Source organism: Pipra filicauda, unplaced genomic scaffold (genome assembly GCF_003945595.2).
Source record: "Pipra filicauda isolate LSUMZ 115617 unplaced genomic scaffold, ASM394559v2 scaffold353_size752799_pilon, whole genome shotgun sequence".
NCBI lineage: Eukaryota > Metazoa > Chordata > Aves > Passeriformes > Pipridae > Pipra > Pipra filicauda.
In genome coordinates, this window is record NW_024104480.1 from 75,285 (window position 1) to 87,864 (window position 12,580).

At 38.1% G+C, this 12,580-nt stretch overlaps 1 protein-coding gene across 2 annotated transcripts in view; it reads left to right on the plus strand.

The window, feature by feature from the left end:
* The first annotated feature begins 2,488 nt into the window (after positions 1–2,488).
* VPS41 (VPS41 subunit of HOPS complex) overlaps positions 2,489–12,580 on the plus strand; it is a 105,775-nt gene continuing 95,683 nt past the window's right edge. For both annotated transcript variants that reach the window (XM_027744392.2, XM_027744394.2), the window contains exons 1-2: positions 2,489–2,548; positions 6,956–6,994. In XM_027744392.2, coding sequence (XP_027600193.1) covers positions 2,528–2,548; positions 6,956–6,994 — 60 coding nt within the window. In that variant the 5' untranslated portion in view covers positions 2,489–2,527. The remainder of the gene's footprint in view (positions 2,549–6,955; positions 6,995–12,580) is intronic.

Sequence of the window (12,580 nt, forward strand, 5' to 3'; positions counted from 1 at the left end):
TTTAAAAAGTGCCACAAAATACCTCTGTTGATGTCAAAAAAAAAAAAAAAAAAAAAAAAGGAAAGAAAAAGGAAAAAGAAAAAAAAGAAAATGAACCCTGAAACCCAAAAGCCCTACTGAGGTTTTATTTTACCCTGAAAGTAGGAAAAAAATGTATCTGGCAAAATTTCCTTTCACGAGATACACATAGTTTCAAGTACCAGATAATATACATTGTGCATTACATATTACAGGACAAATCCTGGCTCCATTGTCAGCAAGGATATTTTTTTTCATTGATTTAAATAGGACTGAAATTCAAGAAGGCTCAAAAGGGACTGGAATGAGTAAGCATTCTGGGTAAACCACACAGCTGTCAGCAAACACCTCTTACAGTCTCTTATTTAAGTTTATTAAGTCTCATCTTGAAATCAGTTAATTCTTGCCAGCAAGGTTCTTCTGAGGACCACACATGCCTGACACATGGGAATCTACTTCTCATTTCCAGCCTAAATGCACTGAAAATAGCTGATACCTATTTGATCTCATATCTTTAATAGCTGTCTTTCCTCTTCAGCTCTTTTTTATTTCTAGACTAGAGAAGCTAAGTCCTTTTTATCAGTCTTCTGCAACAGAATACACCCTAAACTTCTGTGATACTTTTAGTGGTCCTTTGGCCCCTTCCAGTTTCAATTTATCTTTTTTGTAACAAATGTGACTTGAAATTTACCATTATACCCAGGTGTGGTCTCAACAATATTTTGTACAGTGGCAGCCAAACATCTCGTTCTCTGTAGATATCCCTTGGCTTACAAGGCCAAGATGACGTTTACATGCTTCTTTGCCATGGTACTTTGATAGTCCATAAAGATATTTTCTAATGTCATTTGCAATTAAACATATTCAGGATAGCAATTCCATACATTCTTGCACTGAAACTGGTAACTTTGATAGCTGTCTCTCACCCCAGTGTAAACCTTTCAGTGTGATTTTAAAGGACAATTCTAGCTCTTCTCAGTCAAAATTCTGGCTATTATTTTCTAAAGGTATGGCAATTATATACATGATTTTAATATTGAAGGTGATAACACTCTGCGATTAACTGTTTGTCCTTACAGTCTTACACTGTGGTATAATCAGATTTCTATGTTACTGCCAAAGGTGAACTGCATATTTTTAAATTCTTGGGTTTGATCGCAAGGGCACATTAACACCGTAGCTCCACCTGAGATTTTAAATAGCTCCAGTGGCAAAACCCAAGTGATAAAAAGTTCTGCCTATTGCTCTTTAGCTTTGGTTAGACTTTTAATATATAAAAAAATGTAATTTAGGTGCAAGCAAGGCATTCAAGTCTTGTTTTATGCTTTTAAAAAACAAAATACAGCAGCTTCTAGAATTGTAGAAGATATTTAGGCTTTCTGAAATCCTCCTCCTGACACTGAAGTGTGTGTGCCATTTCAAAATTGAGAAATTAAGTAAAAAGTATGAAGAGAAGCTGCTACACGTCTCACCAGAGGATCTAATGGAAAGGGGAGCTGTGCTCGAGCAAGTGATGCTCAGATGGGTGACAATAAATGGGCCTGGTCCGGGAGCACTGGCAGTCCAAGCACAGCAGTGACAGCAGGCATGGAACGCTGCCAGTGCTCTTGGCTTCAGCTACACCCAGACCCTCGCTAACCAAGGGCCAGCTCATCAGTCACCACAGGGGCCACCTTCCATCTCACCACAGCTGGGTGTGAGAAACAGAGACTCAATCGGGTAATTTCCAATCAGAATTTATTATATGATAAAAGCAAATTCAGCGCTGGGTGATCAGGGAAGGGGTCCAACAACTCCCAATGCCTGTCACACCCAAAGAAGATAGTTGTTCTACATTTATTTCCAGCTACTTCATGAATATTCATTATACATAAGCATAAACATTACACATTGTTAAGTCAGACATTCAACAGATGTTTTTCTTAACAAGAATGTTATCTATAAGCATCCATAATATATTGTCAAATCAGACACTCTGCAGATGTTTGCTTGCTATCTATACAAAGTTATAAATTTCAAGAAAGGTCCTATTATCTAACTAAACAAAATTATCTCACTATAAATCCTACACAAGGTAAAGGGAGGTAACTTGTTTTATCTCTTTATAGGGACCCAATTAAGTTTTACGACTTGTTTTTCTTTTCTCTCCAGGTCGTATTGACCTTTCACTGTTGCCTCTTAATTAACTCGAATTATTTTCTCAGTTTATCACACTGTGCTGCCCATGGAGCCCAGCCTTCTTTCTGCCCTCGGTTCAGGTTGTAAGGCATCGCCACCATGCCTCAGCTGGGCTGACGAAGGAAAAAAGGAGGGGATGGGGAAAAAAAAAAAAAAAAAAAAAAAAGAAAAGAGAAGAAACAAAGAAAGTAAAAAAAAAAAAAAAAAAAAAAAAAAAAAAAAAAAAAAAAAAAAAAAGAGGAAAACATCCCTACCCCCGAAACTACATTTCCCAGAGTGCCTCCTCCGCGTCGGTTTCCTGCCCCTCACATGACAGCGGCCCGGCTGCGCCATGGCGGAAGCCGAGGAGAAGGTAGAGCCTGTCGGTGCCCTGTGGCCGCAGCGACGCGGAGCGGGGCGGCCGGAGCGTGGGGCCGGGGCGGCCGGAGCGTGGGGCCGGGGCGGCTCATGGGAGTGGAGGGACAGCGCGTGTGAGAGGGAGCAGAGGCCGAGGCCGTAAGCCCGCCCTGAGAGTGTAGGGCCGGCGGCGGGGCGATCCTTCTGGCTATCCTCGCTGCGCCGGGGCGCAGGAGAGAAGATGGAGGCGGCGGAACCTGGATCTGGCCGGGAGGGCAGGTTTAGAAGTGTAGCTGGCGCCGCTGTGGAGCCAAGGCTAAAGAACTGGAGGGTTTGCCTACCAAGGGACATGGGTGACATGACCAAGTTAATTTCAACTGGGGATTTTTCTCCTGCGACAAGACTTGAGGAGTTTGGTGCTGGCGATTTGTGGTTTCCTAAAGGAGATGTTCTCCTAAAGCTCCCTGTGCCTAGATCGCTCCTTCCCAAGGAAAGAAAAAAAAAAAAAAAGAAGTAAAGCAAGAAGTGCAGTTGCCGGCCCTTTTACAAATGTTCTCAGTGTTTCTTTGCTGAGCCAGAACTTGGACAGACAGCTAACCTGTGGGATGTTTGTCTTGTCTCGAATACCTAAAGGAGGGAGAGTTTTAGAATTACTCCAAGGGAATTGGCCTAAATTAGAGATTGACAGGTCGTTTCCACCTTCCCTGCTGTCGGGGTTTTGTTGGGAGGGGTTGGATTCCTTACATGAGGCTTCTTTCCCAGGATTGGTACGTTTTTAAGTGTGGCAGCCTGTGAAAGAGTTCTCAGGATAAAACTTAACTCTTGACAAGTCTTCTTTAATAATATAAGAGATTAAACTAGCTTGTGTTTTGCTCTCTTTGGACTATGATAGGAAACTTACCTTATTTGTTTATTTCCTCTGGGGAGCGTGCCCATCTCTTTTGGAAGGGATGTATGCGTTGTGCATGTGTGTTTCTTTAAAACTCGAGTTCTGTGGCTTTCCCCTTCTGTCAGCTTTAAGTTATTTAGGCATCAAATGCCTAAATATATATATAGATGGCATTTGATATTTGTAAAGGCAGGGAAGGGAAAACCCTATATCCACCATATTGGAAAGCCCACTTAAGAATTTATTGAGAAGTTATGTTGGACCTGTTTAAATGAAATATAATAATGGTAGGAGATTACTTCACATTTCTGTGGTTTCCTCATCTGTGTTCCCTTTCCCCATTCTTAGGCTACTTGAAAAACAGCATTTGCCAGCTGGCTGAAGTGCAGCTGGCTGATTTCCCCTGGAGTCTGAGACCTACCAGTGACAGTTATTCCTACATGATTTAGGATTCTAGTTGTCTACAAATCCCTGTTAAGGGATTTTCTTTTTTCACAGTTATAAGGCTACTAAGAAGTAGAAGTGGGGGATAATCTTCTCAGTTCATGTATTTGGAGGGAAGAGAAAGGAACCTAACAAAACTCCAGGGCAATCATAACTACAGTTTACTGTTCCAATTTGCCTAAGTGGGAGAACGTAGGGAAAAAGCTTTTCATCATAAGTTGCTAGCAAAGTGGGTTAATAGATAAGTGTCAATTCTAAGCACCTTCAGCTAAGTTCTTGTCAGGGAACATATAAGGTTTCTGCATTTCTTTCCTAAGCCAAGGCTCCCTCTGAATTTTTGCATGTTATTTTCTGCAGTTAAACACAAAGGCCATGCAGCATTTACCTTTATTTGTGTGCCTTTTATGAAATTTAGTATCTGGGGTTGTAGTGCCTTGTGAATACAGTAGGGATACCAGAGTAGATGTCCTAAATAAAAATAGATTGGTATTTGCTTAGTTTACACGGTTTGATTATTGGAATCAACTTCTGGTGTGCCCTGATTTGGTAGGCCAGTGTTTTCCAGGAATGCCTTTGCAGGTAACTGCTTACAGCTCATTTAAGTGACTCAGGTGGGTGTAAGTATCAGCTGCTGTCTCAGCAGGTGGGCTGTTAACTCCTCCCTGCACGTGTGTTGGTCTGTCTGCATGGTGTTAGATTGTGAGCTCATCCTGAAAATTTGTAACTGGCTTTACATGCATTTCTGTTCTCCTGAATAGCCAAAGCAATTGGAACCATAAGGGGTGGATGTAGGTGGTGTAGCTGCACTAGAAAGTCTCATGTCCCAGCAAAAATGTTACTTGCTGCATCATAGAATCACAGAATCAGCCGGGTTGGAAAAGATCTCTCAGATCGTCAAGTCCAACCGTTGATCCAGCACTGCCGTGGTTACTAGACCATGGCACTAAGTGCCATATCCAGTCCCATCTTAAAAACCTCCAGGGACCAAGAACCCACACTTTCCTGGGCAGCCCATTCCAATGCCTGTTTACCCTCTCTGTAAAGAATTTATTCCTAATATCCAACCTAAACCTCCCCTGGCACAGCTTAAGACCATGTCCTCTTATCTCACTGATAGCTACCGGGGAGAAGACTCCAATGCCCACCTGGCTACAACCTCCCTTCAGGTGGTTGTAGAGTGTGATGAGTGTCCCCTGAGCATCCTCTTTTCCAGGCTAAACAACCCCAGCTCCCTCAGACTCTCCTCACAGGACTTGTGTTCAAGTCCCTTCACCAGCCTTGTTGCTTTTCTCTACACCTTCTCCAGCACCTCGACATCCTTCCTGAACTGAGGGGCCCAGAACTGTAATTGCTTAATTTGTTTGGGAGAGCTGATTTAAGTTACTTTTTTAAAAAAAATTATATTATTACAAACTATATGAATTATATCCATGTATCAAAACAGTAGTGCTAATAGTTTTGATTTATTAAGGAGTTGAGGAGGCAACTCCTGGTATTCAAGAGAGAAAGTCAGTTTTTTTATTAGGAATGGGGTGATAGTTTGCATTAGACTTTGTGTGTTACTCTAACCTATCCAATAGGCTGGCAACATTACACCACAATGCTTAGTTCTGTCCTGATTTGGTTATTGTTAAGTAGAATTTAAGATGCACAAAGATTCTATGTAACAAACTTCTAATTTCCTGAAAGGTGACTACAGGTTGTGATTAGAGACTGGGAGACTGACAGACAAATAGTTGTACGTGCAAAGTCAAACCTAAATTTGAAAGGATGCCAGGATTTTACTCCATCTTCCCTTGAGTCCCATGTTCTTCATACTTGCAATTTCCCAACTCATGTCTCAAGTATAGACTACACAGATAACCTTTCTATGGGATATGTGGTTTAGAGGTGGGCCTGGCTGTAGTGAGTAAAATGAAGGAAACAGATGTCAGTAGTCATGGTAACACCATGCACTAAGCTTCCGGTAGCAAGTAGAGGTGCTGCTTTTCTTCTGTCCCGTCTGCTGTGATGTATTATGGGCACCAAGATGAGCCCTCACTAATGCAAAGGAGACATTTGCTTTTTGCCTAGAGTTCACAATCAGGGCATTTAATAAACATGGAAAATAAATAAATAAATGTGACAAACAAAAAATTATACTGGTTGTCAGTGCATTCAGTTTTTTTCCCTTTCCATTTTTCTCTAAGCTGTTGGTAACAGTGTCTTTTTTTTTTTGTCTTCTCTGGTGAAATTCTGTACCTGTTAATCTTACTGTCCAAAGACCACATCATAAGATTTGAAATGCTGCCCTCTCTCTAGCTTGTTCTTTGTTTATATCATATTTTATTGCTGAAATGCTTACATTCACTGCCAGTGTATTAGTTGTAATTGTTTATTGCTATTGATAAAGATAAATACGTTAAGTAAATCTTCATTTTGCTGACCTCTTTGAGGAGGCATTGCATCAGCAGATTTTCTCAGTGAACAGATGAGAGATGAGCAGGAGTTAACTTACAAAATTTTTTTTGTAGGATAGTAAGAATCATTGTCTTGCCAGAGAGAGATGTTTTAAAGGTACAGTTGTTTCAAAGGCAGGAGAAAGCCATATGTCTTGCACTGACATGGGGTGAAAAGAAGAAAGTCATTAAATACTGGATTTCTGTGGAAAATAGTTTGAAATTATTTAAGTTTAAAATAAGCCTATTAAAAGCTGTGTAGTTGAATAGCAAAGCTAGTTTATGGATAACTGGAGAATGCTATTCTGCCTTGAAGGTCAAGACCTGGGCAGTTTCTTAACAAAACTTACTACCACTTCTGGAAGGGGGGAAGCTATCACAGAGACAGATTCTCAGATGATCCAATCACTCTTAGGGTAACTGACAGCAGTGTCACAATCAACTGCTGCCCCTGAGTATCAGTGTGGCATGTGAATGCAAGCGCAAGAACAAACCAGGTACGAATGGACAGGATGGAAACTAAACTTTGAGTTGCTTTTGCTTTGTCTTTTGTGTCTTAATAAAGGATTAAAAGTACTTTTAAAAAGTGAAATACTGCTCAGTTATGTGTGTACTTACCTAATTCCCCCTTTGTCCTTTTTGTCCTTTTCAGGAAACCAGGTCTAATGAGGAATCAACAGATGAATCTGAGGTAACCCTGCTTAAAATGCTTCACACTTGAGTCTGTGTCAGTGCTAGTTTTTTGTCTGTATGGAGGGAAAAATACTACCTCATTATTTGCTTTTAGAAGTTTGACCAGTATTATGTAGCAAGGAATATTAGTCTGGGCTTAAATTAGTAAAACAAAGCTGTGGTTTGCTATTAGAAGCTTCTTTATCTTTAAAATAACCCCCACAATTGCCCCATGACAGTAACATGAGTTATGTTGGGGACAAATTCAAGTGTATGCACTTCTGTTTTGATGAAATGAAAATTTGTCAGTACATTGAGGTAGTTACTGTGTTAATACCTTCACAGTCTAGACTTAATCATGTCCTGTAGACTCTGTTCTTGAGATGATATACTGTCAAAAATTGTCTCATGATCTGGCGAAGTCTGCCTACCCTGCTGTAGGTGATGGAAATGGGGGGCTGAGGGAGAAGAGAGGAAGGGAGCTGCAGAGGGTTCAAGAATTTGTCCCTGAACAGTAATGTACTAACTCCAAACCTACCATCATTGAAGGAACCATAAAATATCTAGAAAGAGGTAATTGACATCAGGTGGTCTAGGATAGCTACAAGAAGGAAGAAATAAGGGTGGCTGAGCAGCTTCAGTTGTGGCCACCAGCAAAGACAGATGACACAGAGAAGTAGCTATTACCTTGACAGAGTATTTTCACCCATTATGTATTGAAGTCAAAGTGACTCATAGACTTACAAAACTTCAATGACCTTGCTGTTTGGAAGATTTTCTATTCTTTACTTAGGGACAAATCTTCATGCTTGACATCTGGGTTTAAGCACTAAGCAGGCAGAAGTCTTAATTTCCGTGCCAGTGAATACTGCAGAGACTGTAGTGGTGGATTCTGAAAAAATCTTTTTGCAGAGGATGGTCACTTTTTTTCTTGTGGAATAATTTTTTTCTCTCTGCCATTCATGAGTGTCGGTGGCACTGTAGGGCATTACTAGTGAGAAGCAGGGATTTCTTTGGCCCTTTATGATTGCTATGTGGAACAGCTGCCTGCACCAGACTTTTTTGCCCGGTGTGAAATGCTTTCATTCTGGATAGTGCTTTGTGATGTGAAGTGCACATAGACAATCACTGGGCAACAACTCAGTATTTAGTAGAATAGTAATATTTTCAAGGCTTGACATTCACAGGATAGTGAACACAGATACCTACTTGTTTCTTTAAAGTCGATTGCAAGTGAAAACTTGGTTTAGTGGCATTTTTAATGGCCTTTCAACATTGCAGCTGGTAGTAAATAAGTATTTAGAGCAGAATTAATCATAAATGTTGGTGGGGTTTTATTAGTTTTTAGCTTAAGTAAAAATAGGCATCATAAAACTTTCACAAAATTGAAAGTCCTAAAATTTCAACTAGACCTTTGTTAAAGTCAATGTCTATTTTTAACGTTAATTTCACGTGAAGGAAATTTATATATTGAGAATGTAGATGTTGGATCAAAAGAACAATTGTCATTCTAATGTCTGTGAAAATGCTTTTCATTAATTGTCTTTGAGTATTAAGTCCAGTCTGTAGTGTCTTGAGCATCAGTAGGTAGTTGATGAAATGAAACTCGTTAGACTATTTATAATAATCATTCAGATATAACCAAAAGTAGTGGTAAAAGCACAAAGTATAAATGCTCTTGGTGCTTGCTTATATTATATGACATATGGTGAGAGATAAGATCAAATTGATGGCTTTACTCTTAGCTCTTGTGATCATAAAATTCTAATTACGTTTTTGGTGTGGCCCATAGTTTGAATAATCAGGGATGGATTTTATTGTGGTGGTACTGGAATCCTGAAGCCTTTTGTCTAGTTTTACCGATTAGAAAATACTGTATTTATGGCATGGACTTCGTGGGCATCTTACCATAGTAATAAGATTTTTACATATACAATTGCACTTAATTTAAATTCTTCCTATAAAATTGAATATTGTTCCTACTGATTTCAAAGGGTACATGGCACATATCCAACTTACATTATAGAAGTATTTTGTATTATGGAGGAATGCAATATTAAAATTCCTGATTTTGAGTAAATGATGTCCCTGTCTGAACTGGATGTGTAAACAAAATATGGATTTTTTTTCCTGATGTTTTTATGCTGCTGTGCCATTATCTTAGTAAAGAATCATAGACTGATTCTGTTTCATGCAGCAACTCTCTTACTATCATTCCTTTAGTAGCTTCTAGCAAATAAGATACTAATTCTGTTTTTCTACCTGCTTGATTTGTTTTGAATGACAGGCTATTTAACAAATGCCGGGATGCTTATTTGCACAGCCTTGGTGGGAGAGCTTAATAGTAAGCTTCAAATGTGAGAGTCTGCAAAAATTGACTGTCTTGAATGTATGTCATCTAAAAGCTTGTCATTGTGAGTTTGGTTCCGGCTCTTGCTCCCTAGGAAATTGAGTATCTAAGGCTGTGTAAGTATTTAATACTTTTCAGCTGTTTAAGTCAGAATGTGTAAAATGCAAAGGTATTAATTAGCAGAGATGGTGCATTTGTTCAGATGTTAAGTAGATCTTTCAGTGTAGAATAGTTGTAGCTACTTGTAAGACTTGTAGAACTTGTAGCACTTGTAGAATTGCAATAGGTCTTTCCTGGTAACTACAGTACAATTGACACTTTTCTTTCATATTCTTATATATGATATGGGTTATTATGAGCTTTTTCCCTTCTTATAGACAGACTGCTATATATTATTTCATGATGTGGTGAGGAAACTGTATATCTAACAGTCTTTTAATTCTTAGGAGAAAACGTACTTGTTTTGCTAAGTAATTCTACTGGACTTCTTTTTTCTTTTTGTATCTTCTGGCTTTAGGCATTTGGTTTTGGTGGTTTTGGAGGTTTTTTGTTTGTTTTTGTTGTTTTTTTTTTAATTGTGCTTTAGAAGTATATTTGCTTTATTTCTCCCAACCTTGTCTAATCATCAGCGATGCTAGATTTGGGGCTGAATTTGAGCAGGTTTGTTTGGCTGCAAAGTCCTTGTACAATGTAGTTTCATGACCTTATGTAATTTTATTCTACAGCACCTTAAGCTACATGTTTGGACTGTCACATTTGATGAGATCTTAAAAATAGACAGCAAAGTAATCTGACTTTTGGCTATTTATAAACTGTAGAGGAAAAGAAAAATCTTCATAAATTATGTACAGACTGAATGTATTTTCAAATTATTCCTCTTCCTTGCAATATGTCTGTTTCTGTAAAATGTTACAATTTTTTCAATTGAGCTGCTTTTTGTCAGACAGATACTTGTATTTTGCCAGCTAATTAGCAAAAGATGATGCTAATAATTGTATAAGTAAGTAGTTAAGCTTTCTTCAGTATCAATGCAATGAGGTGTGCAATATGGGATGTGCAGTGGTATTTTTCTTGCATTTCAGTTGATGTTGCTGCTCAGCTTGTAATTTTGTCTTTGAAAGTTTTGCTTGTAGTCAGAGAACCCTATTATATTACAGAATGGACTGTTGTGGAGTGATTTACTGATTTAAACAAATTTTATTTTAATTTAAAACAAGTGATCTTTTTTAATTTTAAACAAGGAATAATTAGAGTACAGTAGTGCACACAACAGCATGTATTGTGAAGTGCACCCATGAATCACTTGCATTATCTGAAGAGAGGAACTGGTTTTGTATCTCTTAATTCAAAAGAGAGCTTATTAAAGAGCCAAATTGAGTCAACATTCACTATGTTACTCTATGAAATCTTGTGAGATCAGGTGAGTGTTATTTTTGTTTTCACTATATATGTAGTGTAAAAAACATTCCCATTGAGACTTAAATTGTAACCATAAAGGCATATGTTGCACCCTCGAAAACTGCTAGTCTGCTTAAATTAGTAATAGTTATTTCAGGTTTTTTGTATGTGGCAGAAAAATATTTGGAACTATTCCTCATGGTTCTGGGACCTACAGCTTCTGTCTCTACCTCAGACCTCATGTACATGTTAACTATGCTCTGCTTCTTTCTTGCCAGTCTGCCCCTCACACTCCACTAAGGTGAGAAGAGAGGGTTTCAAGCTCCCCCTTCATTTGGGTACTGATAAAATTAAAATAATCATGTATCAAAACCTTTCTACTTGAGGAGGGAATCAAAGCTAAGTTACCATCCTGGAATTGGCTCAAAAATTTTCTGCTCGTTTCTGATTTACCACTGGGGCTATGAGCAGATTGCCCTGGTGCAGTATGTAACTTTTTTACAGGAAGCACCTTTTCAAGAATGGTAAATTCCAAATGTCCCTGGAATAATAAAATGAGTGCTATATCCCAAGAAGTGATCCTTGATTATGTAAGGAGTTTTACTGATTTTTTTTTTTGAAATTTTTTTGTTTGTAATTGTTTGCCTGTTGAACTAAACCACCAAGAAAAGCCATGGGGGTGCAGATGGTAATATTCTGCAAAGAGTTATTAAAATAGTATTTTAAAAAAAAGTTGCATTAATATTTGCATTCCTGCTTTTTTGCTAGATAACATGAATGTATTAGCCATCAGTATTGCATACATTTCTGTTCTACCACTTCCATTTTTATATGGCCTCTTCTTAACTTTTTTTTTTTCTTCTTTGATCACTGTTACCCTGTGAAAGGGGCATGTTTGTTCATTTAGTTTATTCTTCAGTTATTTAGATGCTGTGTTAAAAATTTCTACAAGAGTTTGTAGAGAGAAAAGTATTGTAGAAATTTTTGGTTAATCCAGTGCTCAAACAATTTATGATGGTTTAGAAATATCCATGTTTGATACACTTTTACGGCTGAAATTGGTTGTGGTTTTGTTCTTTAAGGTTTAGAAAACCGATCAGAGCAGAAACACAATTAAGAAACATGTAAACCTTAAAAAGACACAACTAAAAAGCCTTGATATTTTCTTTTGCTTTTCATTGCACTCCAGATTTTGGCCTTGTAGATTGGGTCTGGATTAGGTCAAAGCAATTAAATCATTTCAAGTAAATAAAGCATCTGGTAAAAAAGCTCCTTGTCACACTATATTTCCATCAAAATGTTCTCTTAACATACAGTGTGGAGCATTGGACTGGAAGAGGTAAGCTCTTCTGTGGATAGTAGCTTTTGAAGGGGCATCACCACTGATGATTGAAGAGTAGATTTGGCTACTGTACCTCAGTCCAAGTTGCCTTTTTTTGTCTCCTGTCTGATGTTTTCCAAAGTTCTTCTTTTCATCACGCCTTTTTTTCTTATTATTGAATAGTTCTACACTAGGTTATTTTAAAAATGTATAATGAGAGAAAAATTCTCAAAAAGCGTATTCTCTAACATTCCTGAGCTATCTGGAGAAAGATTGCTTCTCTCTGTGTGGCTTTAAATGAAATTGTCCTTTTAAATGGGGAGAATGGAAGGAAAAGTTACATAAATTCCAAATAGAAAGTTCTTCTCCCTATTGATGAGAAAATGTATCATGCAAATAATTTATCAATTTGAGTCAGTAGGACGAGCATAGTAAATTATTTATTGAAGTTTAAATGGAATATTTTCATACATTAATTTGAAAAACAAGTTTGCAGTGACTAGTAACTAACATTATAATATACATCGTTAGAGGAT